Source organism: Lagenorhynchus albirostris, chromosome 16 (genome assembly GCF_949774975.1).
Source record: "Lagenorhynchus albirostris chromosome 16, mLagAlb1.1, whole genome shotgun sequence".
NCBI lineage: Eukaryota > Metazoa > Chordata > Mammalia > Artiodactyla > Delphinidae > Lagenorhynchus > Lagenorhynchus albirostris.
Window position 1 is genome coordinate 26,202,845 of NC_083110.1, and position 21,021 is coordinate 26,223,865.

Sequence of the window (21,021 nt, forward strand, 5' to 3'; positions counted from 1 at the left end):
ATGTAAAAGAATGAAATTAGAACACTCCCTAACACCATACACAAAAATAAACTCAAAATGGATTAAAGACCTAAATGTAAGACCAGACACTATAAAACTCTTCAAGGAAAACATAGGAAGACCACTCTTTGACATAAATCACAGCAAGATCCTTTTTGACCCACCTCCTAGAGAAATGGAAAAAAAAATAAATGGGACCTAACGAAACTTAAAAGCTTTTGCGCAGCAAAGGAAAATATAAACAAGACAAGAAGACAACCCTCAGAATGGGAGAAAATATTTGCAAATGAGTCAATGGACAAAGGTTTAATATCCAAAATACATAAACAGCTCATGCAGCTCAGTATTAAAAAAAACAACCCAATCCAAAAATGGGCAAAAGACCTAAATAGACATTTCTCCAAAGAAGACATACAGATGGCCAAGAGGCACATGAAAAGCTGCTCAACATCACTTAGAGAAATGCAAATCAAAACTACATGAGGGGGCTTCCCTGTGGCACACTGCTTGAGAGTCTGCCTGCCGATGCAGGGGACACGGGTTCGTGCACCAGTCTGGGAAGATCCCGCATGCCGTGGAGCAACTGGGCCTGTGAGCCATGGCCGCTCAGCCTGCGCGTCCGGAGCCTGTGCTCCGCAAAGGGAGAGGCCACAACAGTGAGAGGCCCGCATACCGCAAAACAAACAAAAAAACAAACAACAAAAAAAAAACTACATGAGGTATCACCTCACACTGATCAGAATGGGCATCATCAGAAAATCTACAAACAACAAATGCTGGAGAGGGTGTGGAGAAAAGGGAACCCTGTTACGAAGTAAGAGAGTGGCATGGACATATATACACTACCAAATGTAAAATAGCTAGCTAGTGGGAAGCAGCCACATAGCACAGGGAGATCAGCTCGGTGCTTTGTGACCACCTAGAGGGGTGGGATAGGGAGGGTGTGAGGGAGATGCAAGAGGGAGGAGATATGGGTATATATGTGTATGTATAGCTGATTCACTTTGTGAAAAAGCAGAAACTAACACAACATTGTAAAGCAATTATACTCCAATAAAGATGTTAAAAAAAAAAAGGGAACCCTCTTGCACTATTGGTGGGAATATGAATTGATATAGCCACTATGGAGGACAGTATGGAGGTTTCTTAAAAAACTAAAAATAGAATTACCATATGACCCTACTATGGGCATATGGTAATTCACCTGGGCATATACCCAGAGAAAGCCATAATTCAAAAAGACATGCTCCCCAGTGTTCATGGTAGCACTCTTTATAATAGCCAAGTCACAGAAGCAACCTAAATGCCCATCAACAGACAAATGGATAAAGAAGATGTGGTATGTATATGCAATGACATATTACTCAGCCCTAAAAAGGAATGAAATTGGGTCATTTGTAGAGACGTGGATGGATCTCTAGACTGTAATACAGGGTGAAGTAAGTCAGAAAGAGAAAAACAAATGTTGTATATTAACGCATATATGTGGAACCTAGAAAGATGGTACAGATGAGCTGGTTTGCAGGGCAGAAGTACTGACACAGATGTAGAGAACAAAGGTATGGACCCCAAGAGGGGAAAGTGGCGGGGGGGGGGTTGAATTGGGCGATTGGATTGATATATATACACTAATATGTATAAAATAGATAACTAATAAGAACCTGCTGTATACAAAATAATAATAAAATAAAATTTTAAAAAATTAAAAAACAAATTATTTATAAACTTTTTAAAAATTTGTATTTTTAATCTTTTTCAACTTTCTTGATTATAACATCTTGATTTATTCAGCTAGATTACTGAGTACTTTGAACAGTGAACACTGCTTCTATTTCTTTTGTGTGTCTGCTTTGGCTTACTAAACTTTCATTTTAGATTGACTAACTTTTGAGTGGAAATCACTGATCAAGAGTAAAGGTGTCATATTTTGTTAGTATGCTGACAATCAGATATTTCCAGAATGTTAGCCAGTTTCCTGTGATGAAATACTCAATAGTGGAATTATAACAACCTGCTGAATAGTTCTATTATTTGTCCATTTTTTTGTTTTGCAGGTTCAAGTAGTAGTGATTTGTAAAGGAAACATTTCAATTCATTTAAATCCTGCTTATGGAAGGGTTGGAAGTCATATTTAAGCCTGATAGTGAGTTGATATAGCCCTTTTTTTCACACTAGTTTGAATATGTGAACTTTGATTATAGTTAGGCTGAGTTACATTATAATAACTTCACTTTCACTGATGTTTCCTTTTATTTTGATGGCATTTTAAGTTATTTAAAAAATCATAGTAAAATTTGCTGTTGACTTTGCCTTTTTTTATTTTACTACCTAAAGCAGACATGGTTCATAATTTAACCATGCTTCTACATGAATAAAAGTAAATTATAGAACAACATACAGGTATTTTCTGCTGTTAAATGTATTATTACCTAAGCGTGGTTTAAAGGATTTAAAATCTATTAGGTATGGATATTGATGCATTTTAAGATATTAACTGCTTCATGTGATGGACTTATTTTAAAAAATTGATTGATAATATTAAAGACTGAATAAGCTAATTTTAAATTATTGTTATTTTTAAATGGAATGTTTGATTTCATTACAATATCTTTAACCCATCTTTTAATTTTGAAAATTTTCTAACTTACATAGAAGTATAAAAAATAGTTAAAGGAACTTCTGTATACCTGTCATAGATGTACCAATTTTCATTTTATTTTATTTTTTTAAATTTTTTAACATCTTTATTGTAGTATAATTGCTTTACAATGGTGTGTTAGTTTCTGCTTTATAACAAAGTGAATCAGCTATACATATCATATATCCCCATATATCCTCCCTCTTGCGTCTCCCTTCCATCCTCCCTATCCCACCCCTCTAGGTGGTCACAAAGCACTGAGCTGATCTCCCGGTGCTATGCAGCTGCTTCCCACTAGCTATCTATTTTACATTTGGTAGTATACATATGTCCATGCCACTGTCACTTCATCCCAGCTTACACTTCCCCCTCCCCGTGTCCTCAAGTCCGTTCTCTACGTCTGCGTTTTTATTCCTGTCCTGCCCCTGGGTTCTTCAGAACCATTTTTTGTTGTTGTTTAAAGATTCCATATATATGTGTTAGCATACGGTATTTGTTTTTCTCTTTCTGACTTACTTCACTCTGTATGACAGACTCTAGGTCCATCCACCTCACTACAAGTAACCCAATTTCATTTCTTTTTATGGCTGAGTAATATTCCATTGTATATATGTGCCACATCTTTATCCATTCATCTGTCGATGGACACTTTAGGTTGCTTCCATGTCCTGGCTATTGTAAATAGAGCTGCAGTGGACATAGTGGTACATGACTCTTTTTGAATTATGATTTTCTCATGGTATATGCCCAGTAGTGGGATTGCTGGGTCGTATGGTAGTTCTACTTTTAGTTTTTTAAGGAACCTCCATACTGTTCTCCATAGTGGCTGAATCAATTTACATTCCCACCAACAGTGCAAGAGGGTTCCCTTTTCTCCACACCCTCTCCAGCATTTATTGTTTGTAGATTTTTTGATGATGGCCATTCTGACTGGTGTGAGGTGATACCTCATTGTAGTTTTGATTTGCATTTCTCTGGTGGTTAGTGATATTGAGCATCCTTTCATGTGTTTGTTGGCAATCTGTATATCTTCTTTGGAGAAATGTCTATTTGTGTCTTCTGCCCATTTATGGATTGGGTGGTTTGTTTTTTTGATATTGAGCTGCATGAGCTGCTTGTAAATTTTGGAGATTAATCCTTTGTCAGTTGCTTCATTTGCAAATGTTTTCTCCCATTCCAAGAGTTGTCTTTTCATCTTGTTTATGGTTTCCTTTGCTGTGCAAAAGCTTTTAAGTTTCATTAGGTCCCGTTTGTTTATTTTTGTTTTTATTTCCATTTCTCTAGGAGGTGGGTCAAAAAGGATCTTGCTGTGATTTATGTCATAGAGTGTTCTGCCTATGTTTTCTCTAAGAGTTTTACAGTGTCTGGCCTTACATTCAGGTCTTTAATCCATTTTGAGTTTATTTTTGTGTGTGGTGTTAGGGAGTGTTCTAATTTCATTCTTTTACATATAGCTGTCCCGTTTTCCCAGCACCACTTTGAAGAGGCTGTCTTTTCTCCATTGTGTACTCTTGCCTCCTTTATCAAAGATAGGGTGACCATATGTGCATGGGTTTATCTCTGGGCCTTCTATCCTGTTCCATTGATCTATATTGCTCTTTTTGTGCCAGTACCATATTGTCTTGATTACTGTATCTTTGTAGTATAGTCTGAAGTCAGGGAGCCTGATTCCTCCAGTTCCGTTTTTCTTTCTCAAGATTGCTTTGGCTGTTCGGCGTCTTTTGTGTTTCTGTACAAATTGTGAAATTTTATGTTCTAGTTCTGTGAAAAATGCCATTGGATCTACCAGTTTTTAGCATTTCAACATTTGCTTTCTCTTTCTTTATATAAATAAATATGTATATTTTTCCCCTGAACGATTTTGAAGTATTTATCCTCTATTTGAGAAATTTAGAATTTATACAATCCTGTTTTCTGATATATTATAGATATTCCAATCTCAGTGATTATTCTAATAGTCTTTTATAGCTGTTTGATTTTATTCGCAGTCCAGCATCTATAATGATTACATGTTGCATTTATTTGTTGTATTTCAAACGGCTTTTCTTGTTCTTTTTTAAATTGTGTTGTATTCCATTGAATGGATTTATCATATTTTATTTAACCAGTCTTTTGTGCATGGACATTTTGTTTCCAACATTTTGCCATTACAAATAATGTCTCAAAGAATACTTCTGTATACGTTGTTTTATATTTGTGGACATGTATCTTCAGAATAAATCCCTAGAAGTAGAATTGGACTACTAGATCATCAGTTACTGTATCTTTATCTTACAGATTTCTCTTTGTTACCTTTTTTTACTTCCTCATCCCTTTAGCACTAAGCATACATGCATTTCTTTTATACTCCAGATATTTGGAAGTAATGTAAGATTTTGATATCTTTTGACTTTGCATATTGAGTATTTTGCTAAAAAGTCTTAGAAAAAAATAGATGCTGTTTACAATAACTAATACAAGTATTAGAAACCTCAGGAATTTGAGCCTAATTATAAAAGATAACATATCAATGAAAAGTATGCATTTTAAAATAAATACAGTGATTAATTTATAGCAAAGAAATTAAAGTTTTATGAGACTAATGAATTAGAATTTTTAATACTGTTTATTTCTGAATAAGTTGTTTGTTTAGTTAGTTAGTTGGTTAGTTTTGGCTGCGTTGGGTCTTCATTGCTGTGCAAGGGCTTTCTCTAGTTTCAGCGAGCGAGGGCTACTCTTTGTTGCAGTGCGTGGACTTCTCATTGTGGTGGCTTCTCTTGTTGTGGAGCATGGGCTGTAGGCGCGCGGGCTTCTGTAGTTGTAGAGCGCGGGCTCAGTAGTTGTGGCTCGCGTGCTGTAGAACACAGGCTTAGTAGTTGTGGCACTTGGGCTTGGTTGCTCCACAGCATGTGGGATCTTCCCAGACCAGGGCTTGAACCCATGTCCCCTGCATTGGCAGGTGGATTCTTAACCACTGAGCCACTGGAGAAGTCCAATAACTTGTTTTTAAAACAACTTATTAGACATGAACGTAAGTTTAGCATATATATATGTGTATATATACACACACACATATATATATATGAAGTACAATATTAATGACAACCACAGCTAATATACATCATCTACTTTGTGCCTGGTACCATAATGCATATACATTAACTTAAATTACTTAATTGAATCCCCAGCAGCTTTATAAGGTGTATTTATAATTTTTTTCCTCATTTACATATGAGGACAATGAGGCCTAGAAATGTTAAGTGACATGGTCTTACTTACGCAGCTAATTAGTGGCAGAGGCAAGATTTGAACCCACACAGTATTCAATATAGATTCTGGGCTTTTAATGACAATGCTTCACTACTTCTATTGGACTCAGTATTATTTTTCTGTATCAAGCCAGTATTGACCTAAGGTCAGTATGACTTTGAGTTCTTAACCACTGTGTTCTCTTTCTTTCCCTGAAGGAAGTATAATAAGATTTTATGTGGTTGTTATATCAAATTTGTTATCATAAGTGGTGATACAGGATTGAAATTCCATTCCTAACAGCCACAGCTGCTAACAAAGCAACGCTTTTATGCCACCATCCTTGGCAGAATACTGAACTATGTGTACCATTTTTCTGACCCATTAAAATTATTTATGTTTCTCTTTTTCAGTGGATGATTCAGCAGCCACACAAAGCAGCAACATTTTTTGGATGCATCGGGATAGATAAATTTGGGGAGATCCTGAAGAAAAAAGCTGCCGAAGCCCATGTGGATGCTCATTACTATGAACAGAATGAGCAGCCAACAGGAACTTGTGCTGCGTGCATCACTGGTGGCAACAGGTCAGTGTTATTTCAAGGGAAGCACTGTACTAATTGACTGTTTAACCACTGGTAAAATCTGAATTCAAATCTGAGTTTGGAATTTAGACCTCATGTTTGTAATTTATTTTAACGTTTAATAAACTCTTCTTCCTAGTATCACTTTTCCTTAAAAAGTTTTTTTTTTACCTTTCTTGAACCTGTTGTTATCTTCATGAAGCGTAATGAAATGAAAATTTTGAGATTATCAAGTCCAGCCTCTACTTTTTATAATTAGGGTCAGAAAAGGAGCGCATTTTATTCAGTGTTTTGTAGCTAGGTTCTTGCCAAACTGGCATTAGGAAGAATGTTCTTTTCAACATATCCTGAGATTGGAATATTGAAATACATATATACACATATATATTTTTTAAATATATAAAATATTACATTATATCCAGCCTCATATAAATTAGGTCATCTAAAGCATTTCTGGCGAACAGTCATCTGCCCATACTAAACAACTTCCGTCATGGGTAATGCACCACTCAAAAAACAATCTATTGCATTTCTATACAACTTCGCTTATCAGAAAGTTTTTCTTTGTGTGAACTTGAACTCTGTCTCTCAGAACTTTCCATGCATTGCTTTTTTTGGTGCCTTTTGCAGCTACGTGGAGGTATATCTTCAGTACATTCATGCTTTGCTAACATCATTATTAGCATACTGCTTATCAGCATGGGCTTTTTTCTCCTTTGGAAAGGAAAAAAAATAATTTTCCTAGTTATTATATTGTTAGAATCACCAAAGATGGTCTCTTTTAAAATGGTGACTCACTAGATACTTTACATCCCTTATAGCTAAAAATATTGTCTGTCCTTCACCATTTCCTATCTCCCTTTCTTCCCCTTCTTTCTCATTTGTCTCTTTGTCTTCTTTTCCTTATTTCCTCCCTTATCTCTCCTCCCCTTGCTCCATTCCTCCTTTTTACCTCATATGTTTTTGCTCACTCTTTGACCTCTCAAATATATGTTAAAGACCTGACACTATTCTGGGCAGGAGTCATTAAATAACTAAAATATAACTTTCAAAAACAATTAGGGTACCAAAGCCATGTTCAAACTTTCCTGTAACTTTATTTTTTGGGTGTAGGAGAAATTTATGACTTTAAGGTTTTAATAAATAAAACCATCAGTTCAAACATTGAGATATACTTATTTAGACCTTTCCCCTTTTCAGTTTTTCTAAAAACCAACTTTAATAGGCAGGTGCAGAGTTTTCCCATTAGTGAGAAGTGTGTCAACTTTTGCCTCTGATACCACTCCGGCTACAGTAAAATTGCTAAATTGTTTTTGTATGTTAAGTTGTTATTTTAAAGAACAGGTATGATAATATTAGGTCTTCCATCAACAGCTTAATTTATATACTCATATAATGGTTATGGTGATCAGTATTAATTAGGTGCTATTGGAAGTCAGAAACTGAGGGAAACCCTCGCTGTCTAATTCATTATGCAAATTGTGGAACCTAATAGATTTGGATAGATTGTTTTAAATAGAGCTAGGAACACTAACTTCCAGTGTCCCAAACTCAGGTTAAGGGAATATTCTTCTTAATCCAGGTTCTTATTCTCCACAAACTCTGAACCAGATAGATACACTTGGATAGTAAGAATACCTGTATTTTCTTTTGGAGAAACTATTTAGTTTCCTATCAAAAGAGTAGTATTTTTTTTTATCAAAATAGAGTTTAGTAGCTCATACCAGAAGTATTTGCTTTTATTTAGTAACCATTTTTTTGTCAACATTTTGCAAGAGTCATGATTACTAAAATATTTTTTATAAATTAATTATCCTTAAATTTGTAATATAGTTATTTTGCATATACATGTATTGATGAATATCACTCTTATTTGCATTAATTTAGTTGAGCATAAACAGAATGTATCCTTCAGTTAGTCTGATGGCATATGAGTGAGTACAAATATGTTTTGGAAGAGAATTGATTTATTTTTTTCAAAAGAGAATCTAACCATATTACCAAAATCTTAAGTGATGAGATGATGTATTTGTGGGATGTTTTTAACCACAACTGTTAACTAAAACAAATTTGAAAAATTGGCAAGTTTTTTTTTTTTTAATTTGTGGGTCAGAAGGAGGGGGAAAAGTGTTTTTATTTCTTTGTCTGTAACATAAATAATTATTGTATTAAGTTTAATTGTTGGACAATAATAAAAAGCTCTGTGTGGCACTTGGAACAAGATTTTAAATGTAGTATTCTGCTTAGATTTTCAGCTACAAAACTGGAACAGTGCAAGGAGTTTTCAACTATGAAAACTAATATTAATTTATTCTAGCCCATAAAATGTAATGGTTTTATGTAATGTAAGGTAAAATGTAGTGTATTAATAAAATTAATCCCTCATAGTAAATATGGTCTACATTTATATGTGTGTTTTATAAAATTAATCCCATACCTCGCTTTTAAAGCATTAGATTAAATATCAGTGGATAGTATGTTGATATTTGAAAACTGAAGTTTTTAGTTGCATATATATTTTTTTGTGTGTAACTACATAGTAGTTATTTCTTTTTTTTTTTTTTTTTTTTTTTTTGCGATATGCAGGCCTCTCACTGTTGTGGCCTCTCCCGTTGCGGAGCACAGGCTCCGGACGCGCAGGCTCAGCGGCCATGGCTCACGGGCCCAGCCGCTCCGTGGCATGTGGGATCTTCCCGGACCGGGGCACGAACCCGTGTCCCCTGCATCGGCAGGCGGACTCTCAACCACTGCGCCACCAGGGAAGCCCCATAGTAGTTATTTCTTAACTGCATTTTGAACTATTAAAAATGTAGAAAGTAGATAATTTTATTATTTTAGTATCAAAAGGAAGCTTAAATGCCAGTTTCTCAAAATACCAGATGATATTTAGAGCAAGGATTAATGTCCTTGTTTATCTCAAAGGCAACAGAGAAATCTTGAAAAGTTTTCAGAACAAAAGTAACTTTATGGGCTTCCCTGGTGGCGCAGTGGTTGAGAGTCCACCTGCCGAGTCAGGGGACATGGGTTCGTGCCCTGGTCCGGGAGGATCCCACATGCCGCGGAGCGGCTGGGCCTGTGAGCCATGGCTGCTCAGCCTGCACGTCCGGAGCCTGTGCTCCGCAACAGGAGAGGCCACAACAGTGAGAGGCCCGCGTACTGCAAAAAAAAAAAAAAAAAAGTAACTTTATTTACATTTATTAAAATCAGTATACAGCAGTTTGAAGAATTAAGAATAAAATTAAAACAAATTTTACAAAAATGTTTTTAGTTAACTGTATAGTTATATGACAAGTTTGACTATATGTAAAACTTACTTACTTTTTGTTATTGTTGTTTTAGATCCCTTGTAGCTAATCTTGCTGCTGCCAATTGTTATAAAAAGGAAAAACATCTTGATATGGAGAAAAACTGGATATTGGTAGACAAAGCAAGAGTTTATTATATAGCAGTAAGTATTTGCCTAATTCAAATTTCTGGTACATATTTACACTATAAATTATAGTTGTTAGCTGAGGTACATTTAAAAATAATTGTCTCTGATTATCCTGTAAATTCTTTACCCATCTCAAAGCATATGCTAGGTTCTCTATTACAAATACCGAACAGAAATATGATCATTCTGTGGTAGCGTGATTTGTATTACTTATCTTCAAATATACCTCTTTTTAGATACATTATACATAGATGTTTTTAAACCAAGTATCAAATTCTGTATTAAATCTTAAGGTCTTTGAAGTAATTCTGGAAATTTGTATTTTTAGCCTACTTGTTGTGAATGATGCCATGCATTGTGTGTGGAAATATTATTAGCAATATAAATATTCACTGCAAACAGTTTGAGCTTATTTGATGAAAAAACTTAATTACTATTTATTCCATAGTAATTACCATGACACCTTTTAAGTTAATATTTTAGAAACATAGATCATGACAAATCTTTTAAATATCAGAATATGGGCAGCATGTAATTTGAATTATTAAGCCTTCTGGCATAAAAAATAATTGGTTAAGAATTCATTTCTAAAATAAGACTGTACTAAAAATTCTCCTGAATTAATCACCCTATGAATACCTTGTTTTTATTTAATATGAGTTAAATGTGGCTCATCACAAATACTAAGTAGATACCTATGAAAAATTAAAAGTACTTCATTTGCATATACGGTTTTGATAAAACAGCTGCTGCCATTTACTACCTGAGCTGTGAAACAGCTGGTAAGATGCATAAAAAATTGATTATCCAGTAGGAACATGTTTATTGAAAATATAATTATTTCTTTCAGTCTAGTGTTAATGTCTCCTACAGCATGTTTACGTGCACTGCTGTAGGCTTTGCAAGGTTATTGATTCCTCTGTATAGCAAATCCTACCCCTTTATAACTGTCAAGTAAATGCTTACATTGAGAGGATTATATAGAGGAAGGTCATGTTACCAACTATTCAGGTACAGTTTTGTATAAAGTGTAGAGTGATCAGTTTTGTTCAAATTAATAAAATTGAACTACTTTTGAGACTTGTATACTCAGCCAGAAACAAGTATCAAAATGTATTCCAGTTGATATATCTGATTGTAGCTGTTAGCTCTTAGTTTCTGTTTCAGCTGTTTCATAAAAGAATGCTCTTTCACATTGCCAGGTAAATCTATAGTTTGTTCAGAGTTTGGCTATTTTTAAATAGTTCTGAAAATAGTAGACTCACATTGGATACCTGGGATGCTGTAGATGTTGTATATTGTTGGTGAACATTCAACAAATATTTATTCTGCTAACAACTAAGAACATATTTCTTATTCATCAAAATCTGTGAAATTTCTTCTGAAATGTAAAATTATTTCCACAGACTTTCAGCATTTCTTTTAAACCTTTAATTCCCTTTCAGCTCAGAGCATGCAGTCTAGTCTTAATAAGAAAACTGCAAATTTAGATAGAGTAGATATGTATGTCTTTACGTATTTCAAGAAATCAGGTTGGCTTCTCTACACTTTCAGGTTCTGTAGTGTCAGCACTCGTCTTACATCATCATCATAAACTTCAGAGGTTCAACAACTTGAAATTGTGGGAGCTCTTTATACAAAAGGTTCTTGATCTGAAGAAGCAGCTCAATATATCTAACACATTTCCATAAGTAAGATGTCTATCTGCATTACATAAAATAAACTAGATCTACATACTCAACTCTTCTTCTCACTGTTCCATGAATTAATAATGGTCACAAGCGTTAAGAAAATTCAAAACCTTCCTCATTTTCTCTGTCACATAATGCATTGAATCTGCAATTCACAGCAAAAACTTTCCTAATAAAAAGTCGAAATGGAATATGCATATACCAGTATTCTCTTTCGGTTTAAATGAAGTGTTGACATCTTTTTTACCTTCATAGCAGGTGTCCCACTTACAGCATATAAACTCAGTTTTTCCATGTTTAAACTGAATTCTTTGTTAGTAGGTTTTTAGGGATTACTGGTTATGCCAGTAGCTAATTACATGTTGAAAACGTAAATCTTAGTTGCTCTTTACCTTTATAATCAGATTGGCATATGTCTGTTTATTCTCTTATATGAAATATTTCTTACACTAGCCCTCTAAGACTATGATATTTAGGAAAGGTTTATGAAAAAGATGAGGAAATTGGAGCCATTAAATTTCTAAACCATATATTTTCTTTTTTAAGCAATATTAATGTGCTGTGAAAAGTGAGAAAATTAGCACTCTAATTTCATCCTGCCTCTTGATATTTGTAGTTATTTTCATTTTATTTTTATATTTTCAGTGTTTAAACATTTGGGCCTTTTTTTTTTTACTCCTGCTCTGTCTGCTTTACATACTTGTGTTGCTGTCTGCCATTTCTAAAGTTATGGGATATAGTTGTAACACCTGTTTCAATGCCCTTGTCTGCAAATTCTATCATATGTGTTTTTTTCTGGTTCTTGCCATGGAATTGGGTTGTTTCCTCATGCACATATGCTAAAGACTTGGGAAAGCCCTGCAGATCCTGAGTTCTCATTTTGTACCTCTTTCTTCAAATGGCTCTCTCCTTTCCAGTATGCTGCCCTTGCACGTGCTAGCTACCTTGGCTTTCCTGAATGGAGACTACTGAACTCTGTTTAGGTTCTCTCTGCCCTGACTGCAATCTGGAAATTCTCTCTAGGAATTAAGTTTGAATAATTGTAGGGATCACCTTATCTTGTCCCTTATTTGATTACTGTCCAATTTCTCAAAATTGATATTTCCTATATTTTGTCCAATTTTATAGTTGTGTAAGTTGTTTAAATCCATTCCTCATTCTTTTCGTCTTGGTTGGAATTAGAAATTTCCTGTTTGGTTTTGTTTTTCCTTTTTTTTAGATGACTATTTCTGCCAGATTGCCTGACTTTTTCTTTGAATTTGAACAGTCTTAAGGTTGATTCAACCTAAGAAACTCCCTAAATTACTGTTCTAGATTCTATAAAATTATCTAGCTGTCACTTTATCATTTAAAAATAAATTTAAAAGCTCTTAGCTAGTAGATAACTTTTCATCCATGTATAGTAATTTTTCTAATATTATCAGTCAGTCCTTAATAGTGTTTTGGACTACATTGTGAGTACAGTGGGATTTTGCACAGAAATTTATGCATTATTTCTAAAGAGTTTTTAATGAGAAAAAGGTTCCAAGTTTTAAATACATGGTAAAACACTAATCAGCTTGCAAGTTTGGGCTTACATAGGGAGAAATTTTAACTTTAGAGATCAAACAGATATTTAAGAAATAAGTTAACAAAAGCTTCCAGTGCCATGTGACTTACTTTGCATAAACTGTCACCCAATGTGTGTTCTTTTTTACTAATTCAAAATTAAGCACTATAATGGAAGAATAGTGAATCATAGTTTGTCAATAATTGTTTGAGAATATGGGACCAGTAGTTTGAATTTTCCTTTGACTCCTATGCATATTTCCTTCTTTCTGTGATTTTTCCAGTTCCAGTGGCTTATTACAGATCTTCTTTTACCCTGTCTTTAATTTATAACTCCATCTGACTGCTTTTATCTCTTTTCAGTCTACAATCTTACCATTTTGGTTAATACAGTTTTTGTGAGGGTAAAGTTTTAAATGTTACTAATAGTTGCTTCTGGAATAACGGGAGGTATGATCATGGATAATTGGAGGAAGCATGGTTTGGAGAAGTGTACAACCTTGGAGGAAAGGAATAGAGTTCCCATATTTGGTAAGAAATAGGAGTTTTTGCATGTAAAGGACAAGCAGTAATCAATAACAACTATTTAGGTCTTACATCTCTCACTTTGTTTGTCCTGGTTGGGTTTTCTACTAAAATTCTTAATGACTACATGAGTAATAATTTATCTTAGTAGAACTGTTACTTAGTAGAACTGTTAGACTCACAATTAAATATCTTTGTCAGTAATGTGAAAGCAATAACTAAATTCATTAAAATGAGTTGATAAATTATAAGAAATCTAGTCTATGAGATCATTTGGAATTTTCATATTAGAAGTTTTTCAGTGAACATTGAATAACAAATTAGAATGAATGTATAATGAAATAATATAATTGCTGTTTTTTTAGGATTTGGTTTTCTTTTGATAGCATTTACTAAAGAATATTCTACAGTATAACATGATTAGGAGTTTTAAAAGACATTTGATTATGTTCAAAATTGTATCATCTAGTATTCTAACATTGTCATGAAAAAATTTGAGAAAGGTTCTAATGAAAGGGAATGAATTTGTCTTGTAATGGTGACCTAATAGAAATTAGAGTAATGTACAAGGAAATGAAAGATACCTATTAATTTAATATATATGTATGAGATTTGTACTACTCCCCCCCCAAAAAAAAATCTGGATAGGTGAAAATAGAAAAGTTTTGCTCACTTATGGACAGTTACTTAAACTCATTGCCATAAAACCTTATTACACCATAGAAAAAGCCTTTGTAATATCATCTTGTGAACGCTGTACTATTATAATGAATGTACTTTGGCAAAATAAGTAAACAAATGGATTTTTTTTAAGTTTAAGCTATTTAATTGTGAATGATAATGACTTCATAGGTCACAGTTCTTTATAAAGCATTTAGCTATGAATGAATTCAAGGCATTTTTGGAATTTATTAATCTTCATAATAGTCTTCTGAGATTATTAGTTAAGGAGTTGGATGGTTGAACTACCTCTGACTTTTCATTTTATCAGTGTTCTAAATGCAGTTTTTGAACGCTTATGTATTGGAACTCCCATTGTATTGGTCAAATCAGAGATCATCATTTGGCTTTATTTCTGCATTTTTTTACTTCAGGTTTTTGACTATACTATTCTGGATTGCTTCACTGACTTCATTAGGGAATAATTGTGAATTTTTAAGCCTTTTTAAAAATTTTTAAAAATATCCTTATAGGTGACATTAACTATTACATTTATAAATTCAAAAAATAAAATAAGAAAAATGTGTTTTTTTCCCTTCTATCTGGAGCATTACATGTTTGAATATAATTCCTGACATTTAGTATAGTAGTACACCCAACCCCCGCCCCTCCTTCCAACCCTTATCCACTGTTCTACTTTTTGTGCTTTCAGTTACCCATGATCAACTTCAACCTGAAAATAGTAAATGGAAAATTCCAGCAATAAACATTTTATAAGTTTAAATTGTGCACCATTCTGAGTAGGCTGATGAAATCTTGTGCCATCCTGCTCTGTCCTTTGTCCAGCGTACCCACACTGTACACTACCTGCCCTTTAGTCACTTAGTAGCTGTCTCAGTTATCAGATCAGTTGTTGCAGTATCACAGTGCTTGTGTTCAAACAACCCTTATCTTACTTCATAATGGCCGCAAAGTGCAAGAATAGTGCTGATGAAAAAAACGTAGTATATAAAGGGTTCAGTACTGTTGGCAGTTGCAGGTATACACTGGCGTTCTTGGAACGTATTCCCCACAGATAAGGGGGTTGTTGTATATATATGAATCTTTGTCTTGCAGGAATTTAGAGTTTTATGTACCAATTTGATACCCCTTCAAATAAAGCCCAAAACTATGTGGTAAAAATGTCTATCTTTAGCTTGGATATAATATAGAGACAAAGAAAAAGACTGATAGTTGTATTGCTTCTTAAGCATTAGTATTAGAGTTTAATTTTTAACTTAAAAAAATTTTTCCTTATGTTATTGATGTCCAGTGAGTTACACAAATGATTACTGTTCTTACTTCTTCCTTATTAGAGACAATCTTTGATTCATACTAGAAAATTTTTCAAACAAGAATGTGATTTTTAGAAATTCTATTTGTACTTATTTTCAGTTTGTCTAGAATTTTTTTCTGGCAAGTTAAACTCTAACAGTATCATTTTTTAGACTAATACTTTGAATTTTTATAGATAAATATTTTCTCCAAGTAGAGCAGTTTACTCCTATAATTTTTCTTAAGTCTTACTTTTAGCAGTTGTCAAAAATAAAACTCTACTAGGAGGAGGGAATCTATGAAATATTAAAGTAAGGTTATTTTCAGCTAAACAGATAATCTGTTTACTTATAGTAGAAAAGTAAGATAGTGTTGATTAAAGAAGTTTTGGGCTCTAAAGATAAAGATTGGAAGTTTTTGTGTTTTGGATTTGTGACATTATAATAAAGTCTTGGAATTTTATGTGAGGTTGGAAACCACACTACGTGCTAATTGCCTTAGAAGGTAAGAAAATAAACGTATGTATAGCAATTAGTTATTAAGGCAGTAGGTTCTTATATAGAGCCTCAAATGAATTAACAAACCATCTACTGAAATATTTACACTTCAGTTTACTTTATGTATTTCAGACCACTCAGCAATTGCTTGAGAAAATGTTTACTAAATCTCTTTAATAAACATCTTTGAGAGGGAAAATTTATAGACATTGTGATGACAGTATACATTTTTATGTGCTAGTTGTCACATCTTTGAAATTGTACATAAATTGGACATAGTCTAGTATCTATAGTACTATATCTATTGTACATAAATTGGACATAGTCTAGTATCTATAGTCTAATATCTGTTTTCTAACATATTTTACTGTATACAATCTTTATAGCTTAATATGATTTAACCCATATGTTCTGTTGTCTCTATTCTTCTAGATAAATTAAATTGGATTTAATCTCTTTATAGCAGCTTTATTGAGATATTTATATACTGTAAAGTTCACTGGTTTAAAGTATACAATTCAATGATCGTTAGTATATTCACGGAGTTCTGCAACCATCACTGTAATATAATTTTAGAACTTTAACATCACCACAAAAAGAAACTTTGTACCAATTAGCAGTTATTCTCCATGGTCCCTGCATTCAATCTTGTATCCACATCTCATAATGGTTTCAGTGATATTCAGGTATTATGGCTATAAATTATATAATTGTTCCTAATTAGACAAATAATGAATTTATATCTTTGTTCTTTGACATATGTAGTGGAAGTCATAATAAGTCTTTTTTGTTTTCTTCCTTATTACCTCTTTCTCTTTTGCAGGTACTCTAAAGAGTGTCTTCTGAGCTTTTGTTCTCATTTATTTGTTCTAGATACAATGTTACCATGTTTTGGGGTCAGTTCTTTAAAATGTCACTTAATTTTTTTTTTTCTGATTTGGCTGAATGACATGTTGTAGATGAAGATTTTAAAATTATATTTAGTAAAGTGGGATGAAAAATGAGAAAACAGTTTTCTTCCTTTCCAGTACTTACTCAGGCATATTAAATCCATATTTGCTGTTATCCAGCTTCAGACCAATACAGGTTTCTCAGCTATATAACAGGGCTCATTTGACTCTAACCTCTTGTGTCTGTCATGTGTTTTCTCTACCACTTGGACATATTCATGTTAACTTTTTCACTGACATTGTCCTGATACAATTAGAAACATTAGCAAATCCTAAATAGTTGAAGATATTCTGAAAGACAGATTGCTGCTTTTCCAAATTGCATTCCTCTTGTACTCTATACAGATTGCTGACACAAGTTTTTCTTTAAATTTTGATAAACCCTTGAACGCTTTTCCCTGTAACTCTCTCCCATCTTTCCCTATAATACCCTTAGCCCAAACATAAATTTTGTGTAACCTCCCACCCCTGTTTAACTCTGCTGTCCTGGCTAGTCATTTTGTGTATTCATTTTTCAAAGTATTATTTCTTTCTTCATTCTATAAACAATTTAAGACCAACTTTACTATTGTTGTTAAGTTTAAGGGACATGACATAAACTGTCACAATCAAATAAAATATAAAATGTATAGTAACCCACCAAAAATATTTTGGTTCAATCTTTTCAGAAAGATGCACATATATAAAATAAAAGAGCACCATATATTCTGTACTCATCCTACAAAAATAATTATTTTTACAGATATGTAGCTCCTTTAAGGTTAACATTTGACAGCTATAATAAACTAAATTGAATCTTAAAAATATTATTTTGCTTAAGAATGTTGACTAGCGTTTCTGAGGTAGATTGATGTGCTTAGTGTAGTAGATTTTAATCTTTTCTGAGTTTTGAACCATTCCAGAAAAATTTATTTACTCATAAAATTTTAATATAATTTTTGGTAGTTCATAGATTCAGAAAGCCTTTCTGCTAATTAATGGAGCCCAGTTCAAGAACCTCTGTTATAGTAAATAGTGAATTAAATGATACATAATCCAGTTATAGTTCCATATTAGAAAATGTCCATTCTGGATTTCTAAAACTTTTCTAGTTGTGCCTCTATACTTGTTTCCTTATATCACTCAAGAATTGTTTTTTGTAAAAATATGTTAAAGTGGAGAATCAGACTTAGTGGTGAAATGATGTATTTAGTGCCAGTGATAGAAGAGCAGAATTCTATAAAATTATTCAAATATCTCTGAACCATTTGCTCTCTTTTAAAAATATCTGTATGTTTTCATTACCTGAATATAACCAAAGACCTAATAATGCTAGTGCTTCTTTGTAAATATTCCCTAAAGTCATTTTTATTTCAGTCTGTCAGGGTGGTCATTGTGATGTTTTCAGGTAGACTGTAGCATTTTTACTTCCTCAGATGAGCCAAATTGGGACTATACTTTGTGGAAAGTTTTTTTAATATAGTATGTAGACATTGGTAAGAATCGGAATGTCCACTGACTTATTAGTTTCACAGATGCTTCCATAATACTTAGTGTACCCTTGGGTATGTTAAATTATCATACCCTGACAGCAATCCTGAAACATGCCAATCTTATAAAGCCATATTTCTGAGAACTAAAGCAAGCTTTCAGCGAACCATCTCTGACATGCCATGTTAATTTCCGTAACTATCATTACTGGAAGTGGTAGTATTTCTAAGGCATGGAGAATCTTGATAAATCTACCAAGTAAAAAAATATGACAAAATGTCTACCTTATCACTGGGTTTCCAATTATGAGGTTTGGTTTCTTTCAATCCCAATTGAATCATTTCAAAAATAATGATAAGCATCTTTTTTCTCTTGTCTTGAGTTATAAAATAGTTATTTAGGTGTACAATATATCAAAACAATAACTTAATCTATTTTCATTGTGTCTAGTGTTCATATTATGAATGAAAACCTCATTCTGTCATCTCATAGTATATTTACATATACACATGATTTTTGCCTTAAGTAGAAAAGAAACAGCTGACAGATACCTAGGTTAATTTCCTTTTTAAAATTGCAGCAAACTGTTCTGTGATTCTTTTGTGTGTTTGGGGTTATTTTGTGGAGAAAGAATTTGTCAAGCAACATTTGAGGGACATTGGCCTTTTGTACCCTTTCCTAAATAAACTTAAACAGAAACCTGTCAACTCAAGAATAAAATATTTCTTTGTAAATTCTCACCTGCAAATTATTGATAATGGAAGGAGCACCTTTTTAATCCTTATATCCCCCTACTCCTCAACAGCTTTTAGATTGCAGATAAACTTCCCAGCTCAGTAATTAACTGAGCTCAGTCATCGCACCCCATATCATGTGATTTTTTTTTTTTCAGTAGAATACATTATTAGAGCACTTACACAGCCAGTCTAGCTGCAGCAGCCCAGGCGGCAACAGCAGTGCCATTTTTCACAAAGGAAATGTTGAACAGGAGCCAAATGTTTGGTGGCAGTCTGTTGCTAGGAAATCAAGGTCCTGAGGCGATTAATGACAAAGCAAGCAATAACAAGAAGGCAGAATTACAGATTTAAAAGAGAAAAAAGTGGTTGGTGTTATAATTACCCAAAGAAATCCGCACTCATTAAATTGGCTGTTTTTATGATTGACTTTAATTGGAGGTTAGCTCAGATATTTAGCTCCTTTCCCACCCCTTTAAACACACACAGGCACATAATCTGTAGAACTGCAGACTTGTTTTTCTAAGCATTGAGAGGAGCTTGCCCTGTAATTTGATCCCCACTGACAGATGCATTTTCTATGCTGCCATTTTGAATTAACCTATTGTAGAACAATTTTCTTCAGCCCTGTTGAATAAAACATCTAGTCTGATTACCTCCGATGGATTTGATAGAGTAAAAGAATGTACTTCTCATTGAAGTAGACTGTTTGCATGGACTCTACTGATTTTGAACTCTGCCAGTAAGCACAATCATTTGTAATTAATTTTCGAAGAAATTTGTGGGGAGGAGGTAATGAGAGTCACCCTTTTATAGTTTAATGTTTGGGCATCTGCATCAAAACAGTATTATTCTTACAAGAAAGTGTTATTTTTCAATAAGATGTTCATATGCATTTGAAAATTTTTTGTGAATCTTCATCTATACTGTTGATAATTTTAGGAATAGAATCTTGTACTTATGTGCTCTAAAATGACCATTCTTCCTCCCCACCAACAGTATTTTAATTATAGGACTCAATATGCTTCAAAGCAACCTATTGTGAAACTGTTTTTAATATATAAAATATTTAATTAAAAAGATTTTAAGATCTGCCTGCTTCAATAAATCTTTGGTATATGTATCAAAAAGAAAAGAATTCCTTTATTTAAATTTTCTATGGTTTGATAAAATATATTACCAGAAAATCATTGATCAGTCTTTCATGTACAATACCAGATGAAGCATCACAGTTTATATACCTTTCAGAAGCCTTAAGAATAAAGTTACATGATGCCACTGCTCTCCAGATTTTTAATCAAACCCTGGAACAAAAGAGCCAAGCACATTCTATCTGACAATACACACAGCGCTAATCAGATGCCAATGCCAAGCTGTCTGCTTTGTTAAATACTTAGCTTCCTAGAGGCAGGAAGACAGCTGCTATAAGTATGATGAAATTTGGTAGTTCAATCTATTTTTACTACCCTTGGGCTGCTAAGATACTGTTAATTTAGACCACCCCAATTGGTACACTTTAGGAAGTTTTTTAAAGAGTTTGTAATTAAAATGATAAAACATCGTTATTACATTGAAAACCTTCTGTAAGTTTTACATTTGACAGATACCTACTGAGATAACCCCAGCATGTAATTTACAATGATATAATGGTTGTAATTGCATTTTGGGGGAAAAAAAAAAAAGAGGAACTATAGGAGACAAGTGCTTCCTTTAGAAGAGGCCAAATATTATTTAAAACGTTAACACAGAT

The 21,021-nt window shown here is 33.4% G+C and overlaps 1 protein-coding gene across 9 annotated transcripts in view; it reads left to right on the forward strand.

The window, feature by feature from the left end:
• The window catches only part of ADK (adenosine kinase), a 484,687-nt gene that overhangs the window by 246,973 nt on the left and 216,693 nt on the right, over positions 1 to 21,021 (forward strand). For all 9 annotated transcript variants that reach the window (XM_060126259.1, XM_060126256.1, XM_060126254.1 and 6 more), the window contains 2 exons: positions 6,280 to 6,452; positions 9,789 to 9,897. In XM_060126259.1, the coding sequence (XP_059982242.1) occupies positions 6,280 to 6,452; positions 9,789 to 9,897 (282 nt within the window). The remainder of the gene's footprint in view (positions 1 to 6,279; positions 6,453 to 9,788; positions 9,898 to 21,021) is intronic.